Source organism: Cryptomeria japonica, unplaced genomic scaffold (assembly GCF_030272615.1).
Source record: "Cryptomeria japonica unplaced genomic scaffold, Sugi_1.0 HiC_scaffold_25, whole genome shotgun sequence".
NCBI lineage: Eukaryota > Viridiplantae > Streptophyta > Pinopsida > Cupressales > Cupressaceae > Cryptomeria > Cryptomeria japonica.
Window position 1 is genome coordinate 410,593 of NW_026728847.1, and position 20,774 is coordinate 431,366.

The 20,774-nt window shown below is 34.3% G+C and overlaps 1 protein-coding gene across 1 annotated transcript; it reads right to left on the reverse strand.

Moving 5' to 3' along the window:
* Positions 1 to 17,700: 17,700 nt before the first annotated feature.
* On the reverse strand, positions 17,701 to 20,555 carry LOC131048848 (receptor-like protein 12). Its single transcript, XM_057982922.2, has 2 exons — positions 18,217 to 20,555; positions 17,701 to 18,020 (listed from the first exon to the last, which is right to left on the reverse strand). Exon 1 carries the CDS (start codon positions 20,526 to 20,528, stop codon positions 18,240 to 18,242), a length of 2,289 nt encoding a protein of 762 aa, XP_057838905.2. The 5' UTR covers positions 20,529 to 20,555; the 3' UTR covers positions 17,701 to 18,020; positions 18,217 to 18,239.
* Positions 20,556 to 20,774: the final 219 nt, after the last annotated feature.

A 20,774-nucleotide genomic window follows, 5' to 3' on the forward strand; every position in this document is an offset into this window, starting at 1 on the left:
TAACATTTTAAATTTAATTAAATATAATTAAGTTTATAAAGCTCTTTTTTGGGCAGAATTTTAAAATGATTAAATAGACTTAAAAAACAGACCCAAAAAGTGACACGAGTATGGTGACGTGCCAGAAAAATGGCAGAAGTCATGGGACCCACAACATTTGACAATAGGTACCATCATCCGTTGGATGATCAAAGATCAATGACTTAGGGTGGATTTCGGTCCAAATGTGGGAAGTGAACACATTTGTGAGAACTTTGCTCGGAATTTAACATTTTAAATTTAATTAAATATAATTAAGTCTATAAAGCTCTTTTTCAAGCAGAATTTTAAAATGATTAAATAGACTTAAAAAATAGACCCGAAAAGTGACACGAGTATGGTGACGTGCCAGAAAAATGGCAGAAGTCATGGGACCCATGACATCTGACAATAGGTACCATTTTCTGTTGGATGATCAAAGATCAATGACTTAGGGTGAATTTCAGCCCAAATATGGGAAGTGAACACATTTGTGAGAACTACGCCCAGAATTTAACATTTTAAATTTAATTAAATATAATTAAGTCTATAAAGCTCATTTTCGGGCAGAATTTTAAAATGATTAAATAGACTTAAAAAATAGACCCAAAAAGTGACACGAGTATGGTGACGTGCTAGAAAAATGGCAGAAGTCATGGGACCCACGACATCTAAAAACAGGTACCATCGTCCGTTGGATGAGCAAATATCAACGACTTAGGGTGGATTTTGACACAAATGTGGGAAGTGAACACATTTGTGAGAACTTTGCCCAGAATTTAACATTAATGTGTTCACTTTGCCCAGAATTTAACATTTTAAATTTAATTAAATATAATTAAGTCTATAAAGATCTTTTTCAGGTGGAAGTTTAAAATGATTAAATAGACTTAAAAAATAGATCCGAAAAGTGACATGAGTATAGTAACGTGCCAGAAAAATGGTTGAAGTCATGGGACCCATGACATCTGACAATAGGTACAATCGTCCGTTGGATGAGCAAAGAAGAACGACTTAGGGTGGATTTCGGCCCAAATGTGGGAAGTGAACACATTTGTGAGAACTTCACTTGAATTGAAACATTTTAAATTTAATTAAATATAATTAAGTCTATTGCCCTCAGAATTTATACAGAAGTAATGATTCTAATGAATGTTTTGTCCTTCGGCATGGAATAGTTATTAATAATAATTAATAAAATTACAACATGATTCTAGATATTTTGCCTTTTAGGTATTACTTTTCTACTTTTCAGAGTTTTCAAAATAAGAGACTCGTAAATCATAATCATATTTCATTTCATGGACAAACCTATAAATCAAGGGAGATTCAGAAACAACTACTAGATTGAGGAATGCAAGTTGCAATAGATACTGTTTGCGCCAATCTAGTGAAATAGAAATTTCAGGTAAAATCTAGAACACCTACATCCCGCCTTTTTTGCTTTTGGTAATCTTGTGGTCCAATTTGAGTGTTAGCATTTTCAAGTTTTTATCTAGCATTATTTTGAATTATTAATAAATATAGTGATGGGGAAAACGGGAAGCAGTAGTTCAACAAGAAGCCACGAGAAAAAAAAATGTACCTAACCGAACTGGTTAAAACACCAGGTTTCACTGATGAATACCATGATATTTATGACCCTGCTATCCATGGTGAAAAGTGTATCATAGATATTAGATATGCATTGTCTAGTAAGGCGGCAGATCCATGTAGGGCAAAATTTATTGTTTTCAACCCAATGTTACAACAAAGAGCATATAAAATTGCATCATGGGATGTTGGATTGGGAAGCATGGTGTTACCCAAAGTATTCCCTTGCCCTGATTTTTTCATGGTTTGCGCCAAAAATTATGATGAAGATAAAAAAACAATTGTCAATAAAAATACAAAATAGGAAATTCTATCCATAAACGAGGAAGAATTTGCTCATTTGTTGAACCTAGGATTTGAAGCCCAAAACTCAAACGTCCAAATTGACCTTGAAAAGATAGCAAGGAATTATGACTCTCTCGATCCAAGTCGCAGAGATTCATTTATCAAAGGTCTAATAAATAGTGGTACTGTTATTGTGTTGGATTAGAATCATAAGCCTCCTTATGATTCTAACATTTTTGTTCCATGGGTTAGGGATACTATTTCCTTGCTATCGTTTTGCCTGGGATTGGAAAATGATAGGGAAGTGGGTGCAAGCCTTCTTGAAATGATTAATAATATCCATTGTGTAGGTCAGCCAGTAAGATATAATTTTATTGAGGATATTATAAAATCCATGCAAAAACAATTACTAATGACCAAAAAAGGTTCATGTAAGACATTTAGGTTCTCATCCTACTTGTGCTATCTCCTTCTATCCAAGTATCGTGCAATATTCGAGACCAACAAGCTCCAAATTGTGAGCTATAAGATTGATGAGAAGACTGGGAAGAGAACAGAGTGTCCAATATATGATTGGACACCAAAGATAAGGATGCATGATAATAGAAAGAATTACAACCATTTTGTAGACTTCTTTTGGGCACCAATGTATAATGAAATTAGAAGCACTCCAATGCCTAGGTTTCCTGTGTCTTGTAGAGATTGCATTCAACTCAGAAGTCAAATAGAATTGGTTGACTGGTTCTTTACGGATCAGCAATAAAACCATACAGACTTCCAATACATATGACAGAGAGGGTATTTTGCATTAGGGTATGTACGGCAATTGAAGAGCATAGATATGCACTTCCATGGTCAACAAAAGAAGAGCATATTTCCTTCCTTGCCTTTCTCATGTGGAGCGTTCACATTTAAGAGAAAAGCATTCAATGTGGCACATGATTTTTTGATAGTATTTAACTTTGGTGATGAGGGCCTCTGGCAGTATGATCCAATCGGTGTAGTTCAAGCAAGGCTTAAGAAAAATGGGAACTCTTCAGCTTTATGTCAACATGAAAGTAAACCATTTCTAGAAAATCTTAGAAACATGGACTCTTGGGATGAGGTTAAAAAAGAGATGGAGAAAATTGCAGCTGACAATAACATTTCAATAGAAGAAATTTCATCACAAATTATGGCATTGCACACACAAAGGACAACAGAGGAGGGCCAACGTATCCAAAATAGGAGGTCCTACAATTTCTACCTAAAATCTGCTAATCCATCTAAGAAATCTATTCCCAAATAAATTCTGCATGAATGTAAAGAGAATTATTGGACTCAAACCAAAATAAATTATTTTTGGACTATGAGGAGAAATCTCGGTGAACCAAAGACACATGCAGAATTTGAGACCATCAACGAGGATGGAGAGTTTAGAAAATTGTGGAATATGGAGCATCCCACAACAACACATGACATGAGTGAAGATGATAATTAGTATGAGGTTGAGCCCACTCAAACAACTACTACAGTCCCTAAAATATTAGGTGCAGGCCATGAGGCAATGAAAGACAAATATAGAAAAGGGGCAAGCATTGTGGAAAAAATGGGTTTTGAAGGTGGTGGTCTAGGTCCCAGAGGAGAGGGCATTCGGTATCCACTTCAAGTACAACTTCCATCAGGGTCAAAAGCAAAAGGTCATGTTAAACCAGTCATTGGACTTGATTCTTCAGATTCATCACGGATAGGTACTACTCATTACCCTCAGGGTCCACCTACATTTGTTTCAGGTTCAAATCCACAACCATCACCACATCATGGTATTCCCATTGGTGGTGAATCAAGTGCCACTACCACTAGTGGGGAATCTAGGGATAGTATTCCTATTATTGATCAGTCAAGTGTCACTGTGATTGGTGGGGTTGGCATGGGTACTACTACTGATACTAGTTGTCTTAGTGTTGGACAAGGGCAACAACTAAAAAAATCTCACAAGAGGCCACTAGTGGTAGATACTCAATCTCATACTATTGAGAATCTTATATCAAGTACCACTAACACTACAAATCAATCATTTGCAACTTCAGATCACACACCTCAAGAGGTTATGAAAACTACACATGAAAGTATCAGTGGGAGTGGGATAGGATCAAGAACTATTGTTGGTAATCCTAGTCAATCATTAGTTAAAACCACAGTAATAAGTGGAATTGGAGCCTATGGTATTCCTGTGTCACCTTTCAAACATTCAATTGCTTCAGCAAGCCCAAATTTTTAATTTCGTGATTACTATGAAAAATATGAACACACAACAAAAGCAAATAAAGAAATAAAGAAAGCATTTCATAGGGTTTCCCTGACTGAAGTTGTAAATGAACAACCTACAAGGAACATGGTATTTCCAACATATGACCCATAGAAAGATATGATGGAGCTCATGATTGTTATGCCCTTGACCCCAACTAAAGATAAAAATCCACCACACAGTCAGATAGATCCTTCTGAATTTCAAGTTAGCACCCTCCAAATGGATTTTTCCAAAGTACATAATGTGGACAAAATTAGTGTGTCAAAAAGGACTAACAAAGTGGTCTACACTTCACTGCTAAAGGTGGAGAGAGAAAAAAATAAACTGAAGAAACAAATAGAAAAGTTACATGCAGACCTAGAAAATGAAAAATCAAGGAGGAAAGCAATAGATAGCAAGTGCAATGATTTATAGAAAAGGATAAAAAATTCAGGCTCTGCAGTAGAAATTGCAGAGCAAGAGAAGATGGATGCATAATTGAAGGACCTGACAGAGAAACTGGCTAAAAGCAGTAAAAATATTGATGAGGAAAGAGCTAGTTTTCAAAAATTATACAAAAGTTATGAGTCTGCTGCTACCGAAATGAGAAAATTACAGGACCTATTGGATCATGGGAAGGAAAAAGAAAAAGATTTGCAAGAGGAAGTAGAGGAAGAAAGAAAAAAATGTGCACAAATGAAAGAAGACTTGCACAATGCAAATGATAAAATAAAAACTTTGGAGGATAGATTGAAAGATAATATGAAAAATACAACGAAGTTTATACAAGAAAACATTTGGCAGAAAATAATGCAGAGGAGTGACAAGTTGTGTGAATGGTTTCAATTGACTAAAAGTCAGGGACTAATTTATATGAAAATAAAAGGGCACTATGAGAATAACACACATGTTTATTCAAAAGAGGATATGGCAAAAAAGATTCTGAAAGTAGTCTACAGTTCCAGTGACAGCTACTTGGCATCCAAGGGAATTAAGAGCCGCATTGATGCCATAGTTAAGACATCATCTATCATTCAAAAATGCCAGAAGTTAAGGGAAATGTCATAAGTTATGGAAAATTGTGGAAAAAAGATCTTGAAGCTACAAGAAAAAAAAATAATTTGATTAAACTTGGTTTGCCTAAGACTGTTGACCCATTAAATAAATCCATTGGAGAAGACGCTTACAAAAAAAGCATGGAGATAAAAATGAAGTCTGATTTAGACTTGCTTCCAAAGGACACAACTCTGCAAAGCTTTCTAGAATTCACCCAACCATTTACAACTCTAAATTCGGTATTGGATGAAATAGTGATGTCAAGTAAATCTTCTAAATATGGAATGTTGACGAAGTTGGAGTTGACTTTCCATAGTTTACAAAATATTGACCTTCCATCAGACGAAGAGTGGAGCACCCTACAAAATCTGGCATAGAAATCTTAAGAATCATAGTATGTATTGCACAATTTCCTTCTTTTACTCTTAATTTCAAGGTTTTATGTTTTTTCTGTTTGCTATTTTGCTAATCCAGCCTATGAATCTATGATGCACTCGCTATTACTATTTTTCTAATCCAGCCTATGAATCTATTTTATGAATAGGAAAAAACCAACACTCGCTATTGCTATTTTGCTAATCCAGCCTATGAATCTATGATTCACAGTGCAAAATTTCAGCCAGTAAATTTGTATTCTCAAATTCTCTCTTGCTTTAACATTTATGCATTTCTCTATTTCTGATTAGTAGGTTTTAGGCACTGCTATTATCTATGTTTAATTTATCATGGCGTGAATTAATATTTAATTTTGAACTCTATTTTTTGAACAAGAGACATCAAACATGTAGCAGATGTTAAATTGCTAATACAGCCTATGATGGCCAGATAAATCTGTGCCGAGTTTGTGATTTTGATGTTCAGTCTTCACATGTTGCAAACTTGCAATTCGACCTGAAGTTGTTGTTGCTCCCTTGTTTCTATAATTCAGGGTCATTTACAAAGGGTTCTGAAACTTTGTATTCACTTTTGCATGGACATTGGAGAATCACACAGGAGCTATTGTTGCTCTCTTGTTTCTATAAAAGGGAATTCAAGGTCATTTGCAAAGGGTTTTGAAACTTTGTATTCACTTTTGCAATTTGCATGGAGAATCACACATATTGGTGTATTACTATTGAATGAAATATATCATATGGCTATATTTTGAAAGAATTAATTAAAATCTAAGTTCTTGACATGTGTATTACTATTGAATGAACTGTATCATATGGTTCTGAAATGTATCACACAGATTTGAGACTCAAACATGTATAAATAAACAATAAACATCTCTGTATCAATAAACACATTATGGTTTTTTTTATTATTATGATATTTTAAATCTGGAAATAGAAAGTTGAAAAATACAATTACAAATCAATATTAGATTCTAATTGCAAAAAGTAATATGCTTTTGTAATATGAATGACGAGATACAGTAATAAGATTAATAAATACCAATCTTTTACATTTGCCATTCATCCTCATCAAATTCAGAGCTTTCTTGATTCTTGTCTGTGGTTTGAGTTTCTTCACTCTGAGTCTGCATATCTTCACCGAACTGCATCTCAATGCTACCAGTAGGTCCAATACATTAGTCAATAGTCCCACTGGCACTTTGGTTTGAAGTGTTTCCCAAACCTCTTCTTTCACATTTGGACATCCAGATTTGCAATGCCCTATCGTAAGGAAAAGTGTGGACATCATACCTAGATGTATAGAGCCTCAAGCAATTTTCCAAATTTTTGTCTAGTTTGTTTCTTAGCTTTGATTTTAGGAACCCCAAAGCACTGGAAACTCTCTCATCTTCCACCAAACCCAATATCATGGTAAGACATAAATCAACAAGCTTCACATATTCTGGCATTGAATCACGCAACGTTGAGTTCTCAGCTATAGTTTTCCAAAGCCTTGTTACTGATCCCTCTTCACGGGGGTTCTCCATTTTTCCATATTGTTCTTTCATAGTGTATGCAAAACAAGATGATTTCTCTCAAAGATGAGTTTTGTCTAATATTCTATTTATAGTTACTCCATTCGATTCTTTGGATATGCAAAATTGTTTTATCGAAGTCAGTAGCTTACTTCAAAAATCAGCTGCACTATTGAGGCTCCAATATTGAGGAAACACAATAGACATGGCTTCGAGTAGGTTGTTAGGAGGGAATTTGCTTCTAACTTGTGAGGAAAGATCATATGCAATTTTCTTCACAGAGGTAGTTACAGTCTCAACAATCTTGTCGAAATATTCCCTTTTAACTCTTGCTAGTTGCTTCCTGGGGTGCTTTCCTAGTTCCTCAAGGTTGAACGTGGCATAGAAGTGCATTGGTATCTAAACTCCCCGTACATTGGCACATACCTCCCCATCTGCACTGATTTGTAAAAAGTTATTAGGATTGTTCAAATCTGTGAGTGTCGGCCACTTAACAAATTTTTCATTAGATAGTGTTGGTTGATTTCGATAGAGATTGTCAAGTGTCATGCATGTCATCTTATGCAGCGTAGCATATTCTGCAATATACAGAGCTCTTTTTTGGGCAGCCTTCATAATATTCCTCATTTCCTCTAGCATGGGTAGAAGAGCTACTAAAGTTAAGAGTGTCTCTAAATTACTTAACTTGCGAAGAATTTCAGGAAATTTCAATTGATTTGATTCGTCACGAGTTGTGTGAAATAGTCCAATCAAGGATGGATATTCTGAAAACACTCGATGTGCTGGACCATCCAAAGAGATCCATTTGGTATCATTATCCTTGAGAAGCTTGTTCCCATTAGTTATTCCATTAGCAAAGTGTTGAAATTCTATAAATCACTTGGGACTTCGACAAAAGTGTGAGTAGAGCTCTCTGATTAAAATTTCAATTTTTTTAACCGAAGCAAACTTGCTCACAATTCCAAAAGCTAGATTCATTTTGTGAGCCATGTAGTGAATTGCAGTAATGTATGGTGCAAATGAAGTTTCAATCTTTGTACAAAGACTATTCTTGTGACCTTGAATTACTGAAGCTCCATCTACTCCAACACAAACCAATTTTTTGGCCACCATCATGTGATCCATACCTTCATATTCAATTAAACTTCTCTTTACTAGTTGAAATAAATTTTCCACTGTCGCACTCTCCTTCATTTTAGTAACAAATAGTAGATGAGGTTGGTGGGTGTGATTCTCTACAGTATAAAAATGCATGCATACCCATGAAGTATTGTCTACTACCGTAACTTCTTCTAAAGAAAATGCAATAAAGTTTGACTCTCTTATTTTTTCCTTTACATATTCTTTTTCAACCTCAGCAAGACAACTTGCCCATTTCCATCCACTATTTACTGACCAGTGTCTATTAGGATAGTTAGGAACTTTCAAAAAATGTAATAAACCACTAATTGATGGGAAATTTGTCATAGCACGTGCTCTCCTCAAAATATAAAAAACAACGCTTAACTAAACAACTTTTCTCAGTTGTTCTATTTGCATTGCTTTTCCAAAAATAGCTTCAATAGAACCTTTAACTTTAGCAGGCTTCATCTATATTTTCTCATGAAAATAATACTCTTCGGCATTCCTCACATGCTTACATTCCTCCTTTGTTTTCCATCTTATCACTGATTTTTCAACCCCATCTATCATTTGTTTTTCATAAACTTTACCCATATTCTTTTCTATGGTGTCAAATTTTAGCTACAACCTAATTTCCTTGTTATGTTTCCAAGTGCAAATCTTACACTTGCATTCTATTGGAGGCTCACCTTCAACTGGATTCTGCACTAGTTCAATGAATAGATACTTTGATGCCCAATTAATTTAAAAATTTCTCACTAACATATCCCACTCCCGATCCTTTTTTGATTGTGGTTCACCCTTTTTTGATATGGCTTTTCTTTTCCCCTTCCGTGCATTATCATCAATGGCATTATCACCCAAGTCAATTATATCATTCTAGATGACTTGGGTATCTACCAGATAATCTTCTTCAAGATCATCCTGATCTGAGCTATCAGGTTTGCCGTTGTCTTCAACATGCGGTGTAGGTGGCAAATTTTGTACTTGTACTTGTGATGATGTACCTTCTTGATTTTCACCACAATCTTTTCCAATGCCAAAGTAGGAAGACAATGTTTTGCTTTTTGTTGGCCTCTCCTGGCCTTCCCCACATTCAGGTTTCCTACCCCTCTTCCCGTTCGACATCTCCAACAAAATAAAGGCTACCAAAAAAAAATCAATTTGTTGAAGAAGCAAATTAGCAATAATAGACTATAATATATAATATACCACTTCAAAAATATTATCGCTCACCTTTAGGTCACTAGCAGTCACCAATGCAGTCAACAACAATGATTTTCCTTGCTCTGAAACTTCGCTATTGATCAGAATTCAGAGCCTAGAACCTACCAGATTGTGTTGAGATAGATCTGATCTTTGCATGTATTTATACCAATCCTTATATGGCAAATTCCGTGAGAATTTTATATGGTATACAAATATTTGGCGAATACCGCGTAACTATAACATGACATGTAATTTTTTAGGCGATTATATGTCGTTCAAATACAACTTATGTAATTTTCGAGGCGATTATATGTCGTCCAAATAATTGGCAAATACAATATAGTTGGTGAAAGTTGGGGTGAATGGAGACACGCGTCAGTAAGATGTCGGGCGAATTGGGTCCCCCTAGCTAACAAATCTTCACATGCCTATAGGCGAATTAAGGTCATCTATTAAGGCAACCTCGGAGAGTGTAGGCGAAAACATTAAAATTTATTGTATCCACCATATATTGTATTGGCGAAATCATTGCATAGAAACATTTAATTGCATAAAACATATGACGATTGGGCCATGACTTTGATAGAAATTGATAATGTTCTGGCGACATTGCCACCCCCAGTCGATACATAATATTCGCTATTTGCGAATATTTGCCACTAAAGTAATCTTTGTTGTTTATCACTATTAAAGAGGACCTACGTTACTAGGGATGACTTTCATGTAATCTAGAAGGCATGATCTTCATGTTGGCATATATTTGTGTCCCTTTTTATCACTATTAAATAAGACCTATGTTGTTGGGGTAATTCATTTTTTCTTTGAAATTAAACATGTGATCTCCTATTTACATTAAGGGGGAGTGTTAGAACATAATGATATTATGGGTTACACCCTTATAAGATTTAAATAATGTTCTAATATAAGGTTATAAAACCTTATATATTATATGCTTTATAAGAATATCCCATTTGAAATGATTATAATGTAATAACTATTAGATCCACCCTTCCTCCTATTGGCATTATACACTCAAATGAGAAAGGTAGATGTTGTCATTGATGGAAACAAGGTTCAACAAAGTTCTACAAGTTCAATTGGCAATAGGCTTCACCTACCGACATCGACAGATACACAAGGTTTATTCACACTGGCATCTAGTTTACACCGACAATAGAACATACCAGCATTCTAGGCCAACTTGGCAATAGTATTGTTTATGCGAAATGAATTATAAATGTAAATTATATTTATATGGCCGACGTGTTGTATTGTAAAGACTCATATATGTATGAGATCTTGTAGGTCATTTGAGATTTAATGTAATATGATGTAATGAAAAGTAATGAAAGCAATGATATGAGATAGGGATATGATATCGGGTAGTTGTTTAAGCACTTTGATGTATTTATTTCAGAGTGAATAAGAAGCAGAGTAGAGCGAAGATTATTTTGTGATAGCATAATCTTTTACCGATAAGGTTTTTGGCAGAGGTATCAGACAGAGCTTAAACTGGTACTGAATCCAACATTGCAGATGCTATTTTGAAGGAGTGCATTATTATTGGATTTAACCATCCAATTGTGTAGTCAGTGGGACTCCAATTTTGTTGTTGAGCAGTGAGCTCTAGGCAATTGGCCTTCCTACATGTGCAGGCTCCTATTGTACTAAGTAATATTTATTCATATGGTCAGTGAGTAAATATTGTGGGTCACAAATTGTCATGCCCAAACTTTTGGGCACGAACGGGATAATTTTTTTTTTTTTTAAATCATTACTTAATAACATTAAATTTACAAATATGAAATGCGCTTAGCAAGTTTCCTCTTAACTATGTGTGAGTTAACTCTAACCACTAACTCAAGTAAGCGATAATAATTTGAAATTTAAATGCAGTATACTGAATGAATTATTCTATTATCTCAATGAACTATTTTATTATCTCATCAAATTTTATTAAATAGATTAATTAAATCAAACTCTCTAAAATAATTGACGAAGATATTATTAATCTCCAATGATCATTATATGCCTTTTTGGGACTAATTAAATTAGTCCTAGCACTTATAATTACCAATGCCTATATTTTATTTTAACAATTATTACAATGTAATTTAAACTAATTCGAATAAATTATAACACTTAATAAAATATTTAAACTAAAATTTCCCTAACCATTCATATATTTATTCATATGGTCAGTGGATAAATATTGTGGGTCACAAATCCTACCGAGGTTTTTCCCTTACAGGGTTTCCTCGCTAAAATATTTGTGTTATGGTGTGCATTGATGTTGTTTCTTTTGTTTCTCTTTACTGCATTATTATTTGTTTACCGACATATTAATCTATGTTACAAAATTGCAAATAAGTTTAAATATTTCATCTATCGGGCAGACATTGATTCACCCCCCCCCTCTCAGTGTCCTTGGGATTAACCAAGTATCTAACAATTGGTATCAGATCTTGTTCCTCTATTTGCAAAATCCTAACAGCTTGAGGAAGATTCTGAAACTGGTACCGATGGAAAATTTGAGACAATAGTTGGAAGGAGCTCTTGAAGATTTTGATGTAGAAAAATTAAAAAATATCAAATTGGAAGAAGAACTCAGATTTGATCAGGAATTCATCAAAACACTTCAAGAAAACCTGGTCATGGCATAGAGTAAGAGAAAAGAATTATGCGAGTCACTACAAAAACAAGATTATGAAGAAAAAGAAACTCTCAGAGATATTGTAGAGAAACTAAGACAAGAGAATAGTAACATGAGGAATGAGATGCAAAACTTAACCATGAGACTATGTAAGGATATTGATGATAGAAAGAGAATGAGGAAGATTTGGTTAGAAGACTTAATGAAAGATCAGATGAATCTCTAAGTCTTAGTTATGATAATGATATGCTTAAAACAGAGTTGATTCAGATGCAACATGACAAGGAGGAACTTATGAGACAAGTTAGCACTCTGGAAGGTGACTTGGTCACTGCAAATGAATACAAAGACAAATTCAAAAAGAGTTTAGACAAGCTTGATGATATGCCGAAAAGTTAAAAAATTGATGGAGAAATAGTTGGACTTGGATTTCAACATAGAGAAAGTTCTGGAATTGCAAACAATCATGATCACAATAAACCGGTAAGGCAACCTAATGCTTATAAATTCAATGGCAAATGTTTTAATTGCAACAAATTTGGTCATAGAGCAAATCAGTGCAGATATAGAAATAATCAGAATACAAACTCATCCATCAGTCAATGTTCCAAATGCAATAAACATGGTCATAACTCAGACAATTATAGAATGAATGTAAAATGCTATTCTTGTGGTAGATTTGGACATACATCTAATCAATGAAGAACTCAAATCGGGCAAGGTTATAGAAAAGCTATTCAAAGAAACAATGTAACTTGTTATACATGTAACAAAATTGGGCATATTGCAAGATTTTGCAGAAGAGAGAATATACCGGCAAACAACAAAGGATCTAATGACAAAGGCAAGAAAAAGGTAAATGAAATCAAGCAAGAATTCACTAAACAATGGGTCAAGAAGAGAGATCAAAGAAATGATGAATCCGTCTCTGCACCGACAGAATAGAGCAATCCTACACCAATAGGAGATTCTTCATCTAATTAAGGAATAGTCCTTAGGGGTAAGGAAACTAATTAAAGACCATGCATTTTACCCTCCAATTGTGGTAAGTTATAATTATTCTTTACCAGAAAATATGTTAAGTATTCACTTAACCGATGAAGCATTTAATGTGGTTGTTAGTTAACATTTTTGGTTATAAAGAACAATAATTTCTCATTTTGACTTAACAAGCATTCAAGTATTCGAAGAGCACAGAAGTTGAGCACATGCATTCAAGAAGTGAAGCATCAAAATATTTTAGGGCATCCAAGGTTTTCACTTGCAGAAAAAGGTATTTATTTTTGTATCATTGCTTCTTCATCTTCCATTCCTAAATTCATAGAAAACCCTATTGTTGTGGAGAATATCAAGTTTCCTAGACCAGTCTTTAAGATAATCCCTAAGATAGCTAAGTTGGATGACTCCATTGGTGCATTTTCAAAAATATTGAAGGGAGTTGCATTTGCAGAAGACCCTAGGGCATACATTCACTATAACATTGAAGATTTAGGGTCTGAGGATTTAAATAACATGTTCATGAATGTTATCACTAATAAATAAGGTGTAGTTAAACTAGAACACAATGTTGTAAAAGATTTAGGGTTCGTAGACATCCTTCACATTCTTGAATTTTCAGATGAGATTGTCCATTATGTTAAAGAATAAACTTGGTCCAAGATTGGATAATCTATTAACACACCGGAATGCACTATCCAAGGCAACAATTCAAGGAGGAAGATCATCAGAGCAATAGATGCATTATCTCACTGGGATAATCAGGCAGACAAAAGAAATAATTATTGACAGTACAAAGTTCCTGCAGGGTCTTAACTTAGTTCTTGCATATATTTTTCAAGTTATATACAATTGGCTTTAGGGTTCTAAGTAAATTTTTGAATTTTTTATACTTTTGACATCCTTTGTCATCCATGTTAAAGGGGAGTGGTATAGTGAGAAAAATGTACAAAGTAAGGCATGGCGAAAAGTGAACAGAAGGAGCTCATTTTCTCAGGGGGAGCACTCTCAGTTTTGGTTTTCATTTTTCTCATGAGTGTTGCCATCAATGCCAAAGGGGAAGATTGTTAGCATTATACACTTAGATGAGAAAGGTAGATATTGTCGTTGATGGCAACAAGGTTCAACAAAGTTCTACAGGTTCAACTAGCAATAGACTTCACCTGCTAGCACTGGCAGATACAACAAGGGTTATTCACACCAGCATCCAGTTTACACCGGCATCTAGTTTACACCGGCAACAGATCATACTGGCATTCTAGGCCGACTTGGAAATAGTATTGCTTATGCGAAATAAATTGTAAATGTAAATTATATTTATATGACTGACATGTTGTATTGTAAAGACTCATATATGTATGAGATCTTGTAGGTCATTTGAGATGTAATGTAATATGATGTAATGAAAAGTAATGAAAGAGATGGTATGAGATAGGGACATGATACCAGATAGTTGTTTATGCACTTTGATGTATTTATTTCAGAACAAATAAGAAGCAGAGAAGAGCGAAGATTATTCTATGAAAGCAGAATCATTTACCGGCAAGGTTTTTGGCAGAGGTATCAGACAAATCTTAAACCAGTACTGAATCTAGTATTGCAGATGCTATTTTGAAGCAATACATTATTATTGGATTTAACCATCCAATTGTGTAGTCAGTGGGACTCCAGTTTTGTTGTTGAGCAGTGAGCTCTAGGCAATTGGTCTTCCTGCATGTGCAAGCCCCTATTGTACTAAGTAATATTTATTCATATGGTCAGTGAGTAAATATTGAGGGTCACAAATCCCACCGAGTTTTTTCCCTTACTGGGTTTCCTCACCAAAATATTTGTGTTATGGTGTGCATTGATGTTGTTTATTTTGTTTCTCTTTACTACATTATTATTTGTTTATCGGTATATTAATCTCAGTTACAAAATTGCAAATAATTTTAAATATTTCATCTACCAGTCAGACACTGATTCACCCCCCCTCTCAGTGTCCTTGGGATTAACCAAGCATCTAACACCTCCTATATTTAGGGAGGTTCTCTTTCAGTTGAGAGGTGTGTTAATTTGGAGCTTTATGGTGAGCTATATCACTATGCACAAGAGGTATTATTGGCCATGAGGAAGTATTGGACGAGTAACCCTAGGTTCAAGTCTATCTTATTATAGACTATATTTTGCAAGTGTTTTAATAAAATGATGTTTTATGGGTTTTTTTATCAAAAAGGGTTTTCTCGATGTATATATTGTGTAATTTGTACATTTATGCATGTATGATTCTCATCTTATTTATTTTTATCTTATTTTTAGTGATTAGTATCCTAAGATCATCTAATAGGGTCTCGATTGGTTATAGCAATATGGTGCATTCCATTGTCTTGTGGTCATCATCATGGTATCTACAAAAGGGCCTAATTTTTTGAAATTGAATGAAGTATGCCATAGCTTGCCACAACTATAGCAAGTGATTATATATAATTTTTACTAGCATCTTGTATTCCTAATGCCCACATTGATCAAAGCCTTGATCTATGTATATTATTTATTTTAATTCATAGGTTGTAACTAGGAATGACAATGATTACTAACTAAATACATTGGTCTCAACATGATTTAACAATTTAACAAAAGTTGGTAGTATGAGTTTCACTCTAGCCAACTTTACACCATTAATTTATATCCCTTGCAAATTTTGTAGGACATAAGATAAAGTCTCATTTTTCTTGGCATGAATCATATAAACAGTAATGAGAAAAAAAAAGCATGTAATCTGGTAATTCATATCACTTGGGTTCACACTAATAGGCAATTGATTACCATATGACCCTCATTTCGGTATCAAATGGACCACAAACTAATGGTCATTTTTATAATCTTTTAGATTCAATTCATGCAATTAACACATATGACTATGGTCTCCAAACAAATCTAGCAATAAATTTCTTTCTATAGGTTCCTTATTATGTGACATGTGTTGCACCAACTCCTTCTATGTATTTGTGGTGAATCCACTAATAAAATATTACTTATAATTGATGACATATATATTTTTATATAATTTTAGAGAAAAGCTCCTTAAAATATCAAACATATAAATGCACCGACTTGTCTAACCACTATTTTATCTCATTGAGATCATTAATATTACATTAAGACATATCTGAAAAAAAATTATTCAATCATATTAAATTTTTACCTTTTGAATCATAACACACATATTGATCTTGTATGTGTTCATTGAGAATTGCTACATGAAATCACATCTTTTGTACCTCATCGACAATGTTCTTCAAATGCTAGGTGATCTCAATTTTTTTCTAGTGCTTAGTCGTGTCTTCATAACCTAAGAAGGGAATTGATAGGGAGATAATGAGCTCATAGATTATTACATAATTATACATTCTATTAGATTATGCAAACCTAGTTTCCTAGGACAATATAGGATGTGTTATATCGAAGATAATTAAATTGCTAGTTAATATATGGTGGTCAACTCTAACATATGCTATTAGTTTCTATTGAATCATATGCTTTCACAAGAACCTTTTTAAAATTGAGCCATTAACTTTGTGGGACCTATCTACTACATTACACATTACTCTAGATCTTATTACATCATCATTGCCACTCACTACCATAATCCTAGAGAAAAAGTCACAAAAAGCTAATGATTATATAGTTGTATGATAAAAAAAAAAATCTCTAGGAGGATTTTTTTAATTGAAAAAATACAAACACAAGAATGAAGATACCAATAGGTGGCTTCTCTTTTTTTTATAGTCTCAGGTTTTGTGTGAAAAGAATATGGATACCATGGACAAGCTTCAACAAGAGTTATCTAGTTTCAAACTACATACAATCTTGATCAGAATCAAACAATTTATAAATTTATGAAATGGTATGTATTATCCTCTCTTAGTCTTCAAGATATTTATGACCAGTTTTGGTTGTTTAATTAGTTTGACCTCAACCAAGGGTTAAATTTATTTGCATATGTCCATGATCTAATACACCTTATCATCCACAAGCTAATTTTGTATGGTAAATAATTAATAGTGACATGAGGAATAGGTGCTCTACACAGCCAAATTCAATAACATGTCAATAACAATGGGAACTACCAGCCGCCAAAAAAAAGGCAGAAAAACTTCAAATCTGAATTAATTAAAAAAAAATGCTCAAGATGCTTACTCAAATGGGATTGAGAAAATGCATAGCATGGCAACTACAATCAAATTAAGGTGTCAAAGTGTGCGTATAAATAATAAAATACCAATACACCAATGACAACACCAGTACCTCCACAATGCATTCACATAGAAGGAGGGAACCTTACGACACCAGTCCTTGAAATAATAATGTAGAGAAAAATGAGTTTCAAAGCCTAAGATGCAATATGTAGAAAAATTCAAAATAATTATAAGCATCAACATTCTGTATATTTCCATCTGGAAATGAAAATTTTTGATCATTTTGTTTACATTTTGTACGTTATTTTGAACTACTAGAATGCTATGAATATAATGTGAGCATAGTCACTCTACCTATATCCATCAAAACATTAAAAAAACTCCACAAGTCTGCAACACATTCTCTCAATTGAAAGACACACAAGTGTTGTTACCATTTTTAAGAAAGTTTTGCAAAGTATTGCTGTTCTACATATATCCACCCATATTGTTCTGCTTTTCAGGGATAGAGGAGATACAAAAGCACTACAAAACCAAATTTAAGCAAAAGAAAAACATGCATATATCACTATCTTAAATAAAAGTTTCCACACAATCTGTATGTTGTTCATACTTTCAAATCTATCCTCCATGGAAGTATATGATGTAATTGCATGTATGTCTTTCTCAAAAGCATGTGCAATATAGTCTTTAGAAACACCAAAAATCTTCATAAGAAAAAATAGATTCCTGTACACAAAGTTATATATTAGTAACAATTAGAAAATTATTTTATTCAATTTAAAAGAATTACAAATAATCTAAAATTTATACAATAGTCAATAAATATTTTATCTAAAAAATGTACTAATTTTATTTTGAATTTTTGTAGTTTGATATATAGAATCAATTGTCATATATACATCAAAGAACAAAAAAAACTCACCTTTCAATGACTTGTAGATATCTTCACAATGTCAAATTCTTCATCCAGGGAAATAAGAACTTTAGGATTGCATCAACTTTGTTAAAGTATTCATTTCTCCAACTGATTTTTATCACGATCAATGATATTATCCCCCCAAAAGCCATTCCAAAGGACAATCCCAATGATATCGCATACCATGGATATTTAGTGCTTTTCTTTATTTTATTAATGTAAATTGGAGGAGGAGAAGGAACAAACTGTCGCCAAGAACAATTTCTGGGTAGGGGACACCCCCATAAATTAGGATTCCCTGAATAAGAGGATTCTCCAAAGCCAATCATATGTTTTCCTTGTGGTATGCTTCCTGAAAGGTGGTTGTTTGATAGATCCAGTGAACCCAAAAAGCTTAGAGAATCAAGCTCTGTAGGGATTTGTCCTGAAAAATGATTTCTTGAAAGGTCTAAGGAATCCAATTGATGCATTTCTCCAAAACTTTTTGGAATGGTCCCATTCAAGTTGTTCATTGAAAGGTTTAGAAGCCTTAGCCCCTTCAAATCCCCAAAATTAGAAGGAACTTTTCCCTCCAATTCATTGCTTGAGAGATCTATGGATGTGAGTGTGGAAAGAATATATTGGTAGTGCTGATATGTACCTTTTAAAATCATATCCAATCCATCTTGATATACTGGCCCACTAATATAAGTGGATAATACAAAACCATTTTGACTTTCATTTGCCATTGCTTGCGAGAATACAATTGTGTGCGGAATTGAACCTGAGATATGATTGGAAGAAAGGAGCAAGATCTGGAGGTGCTTTAATTGACCTATCTCTAAAGGAATACTGCCTGTAAATTTGTTCTCCTTCATTATCAATACTTTTAGCTCTGAGATATTTCCAATTAATGTTGGTATTTGGCCTTCAAACAAATTGTTTCCAATATCAAGAACCTGTAGTTTTGAACAATTTGCTATTGAAGAAGGGAATGATCCATTCAGATTATTACTGTGAACAACTAATGAATATAATTCACTCAGCTTACTAAACTCATATGGTAAGCTTCCCTCCAAACTATTATTTCCCAAATTCAGGACAATAAGGAAAGAGCTATTGGACAAGCTGACAGGGATCACTCCTGTTATCTTGTTGTTTGCAAGATTTAACATTTTGAGATGAGAACAATTGGACAAACTGACAGGGATCACTCCTGTTATGTTGTTGTTTGCAAGATTTAACATGTTGAGATTAGATAACTTGCCCAGGTTTGGATGAATATTGCCACTGAACAAATTGTCATTGAGCAGCAGTATACTCATATAAGAAGGCCACATTGATGGGATGCACCCACTCAATTTATTTCCTGAAAGATCTAGATAATTTAACTGAGGACTGGTTTCCCATAGCCAAGAGGGAATTACGCCCACAAGACTGGCATTAGTTATAACCAACCGTTCAAGTGAAATTTGTGTTGAAATCCAAGGTGGAAATTCACCGTCAATCATACATGACACTAAAAGTAGATCAGATAAATCAAAGGGTGGAATCCAAGTTGTGCTAATATTTAGGACACAATCAGATAAATACAAAGAACTTAATCTTGTGAGGTTGTGAAAGAAAGTTTCTGAAATCGACTGGTAATGGTGTAATGACAGATATAGAGTACGTAAATAAGGTGGAAGTGACAAAGAAGAGACGGTTTCATTGAAACGATTGCCATAAGCAGACAATTCAGTGAGTGAGGAAAGGTGAGCAAATGAAGGGGGAATGGTCCCGCTCAGTTGGTTGTTATAAAGCGTTAACTCCCTCAACAAAGAGAGACTCCCAAGAGAAGCCGGTATTCTTCCACTAAGTTGGTTGTTACCTAGGGAAAGGTCACTTAAAGAAGCAAGATTGCCAAGGCAGGAAGGTATGCTTCCATTCAAGTAATTGTCTGAAAGATCAAGAACTGTAAGGCGGGTGAGCAGACAAAGGAAAGTGGGAATCGTCCCAGTAAAGCTATGACCATATAAATCTAAAGAGTGAAGATAAGAGAGATTTGCCAAACAGGTAGGAATGGTAGTACCTGGTGTTACTTGATAGATACCAAGAGAGACAGAGACAACGTGGTTGGTGTTATCGTCGCAGGAAATGCCATACCAGGAGGTGCAGCAGTCTGTTCCATTTACCCACGAACTCAGATAGCCATTGGAGTCATTCAAGGCAGCTTTGAAGAGGAGCAGAGCTTGGGATTCGTGGGAAGGACATCTGCTGGACATTAATGGCTGGGAAAGAGGAGGGCAGAAGAAGAGAAGAAAAACAATACCAGTCAATTTGCGTAAAGGGATGGCCATTTGCGTAAAGGGATGGAGGGAATTGCACTTCTTCTCTGGGCGGCCTGTTCTCTTAACCTGCGTGCCGGTCAACAGGTCAATGGTTATTTTATTTCTAAATTACATTCATTAATTAAGTACCAGTTTTTAATAATTTTCTTCTGTCAATTTTCCACAAATTAGCCTACCAGACTTGGGACATTGACGTTAACTTTTCTTTCACTTTTTGACATGGACAACCATTATGCGGATACGATTCGAAATGCT

Bases quoted from the DNA above. Each gene is read 5' to 3' on its own strand.
- LOC131048848 (XM_057982922.2), bottom strand. From the start codon at position 20,528: ATGGCCATCCCTTTACGCAAATTGACTGGTATTGTTTTTCTTCTCTTC.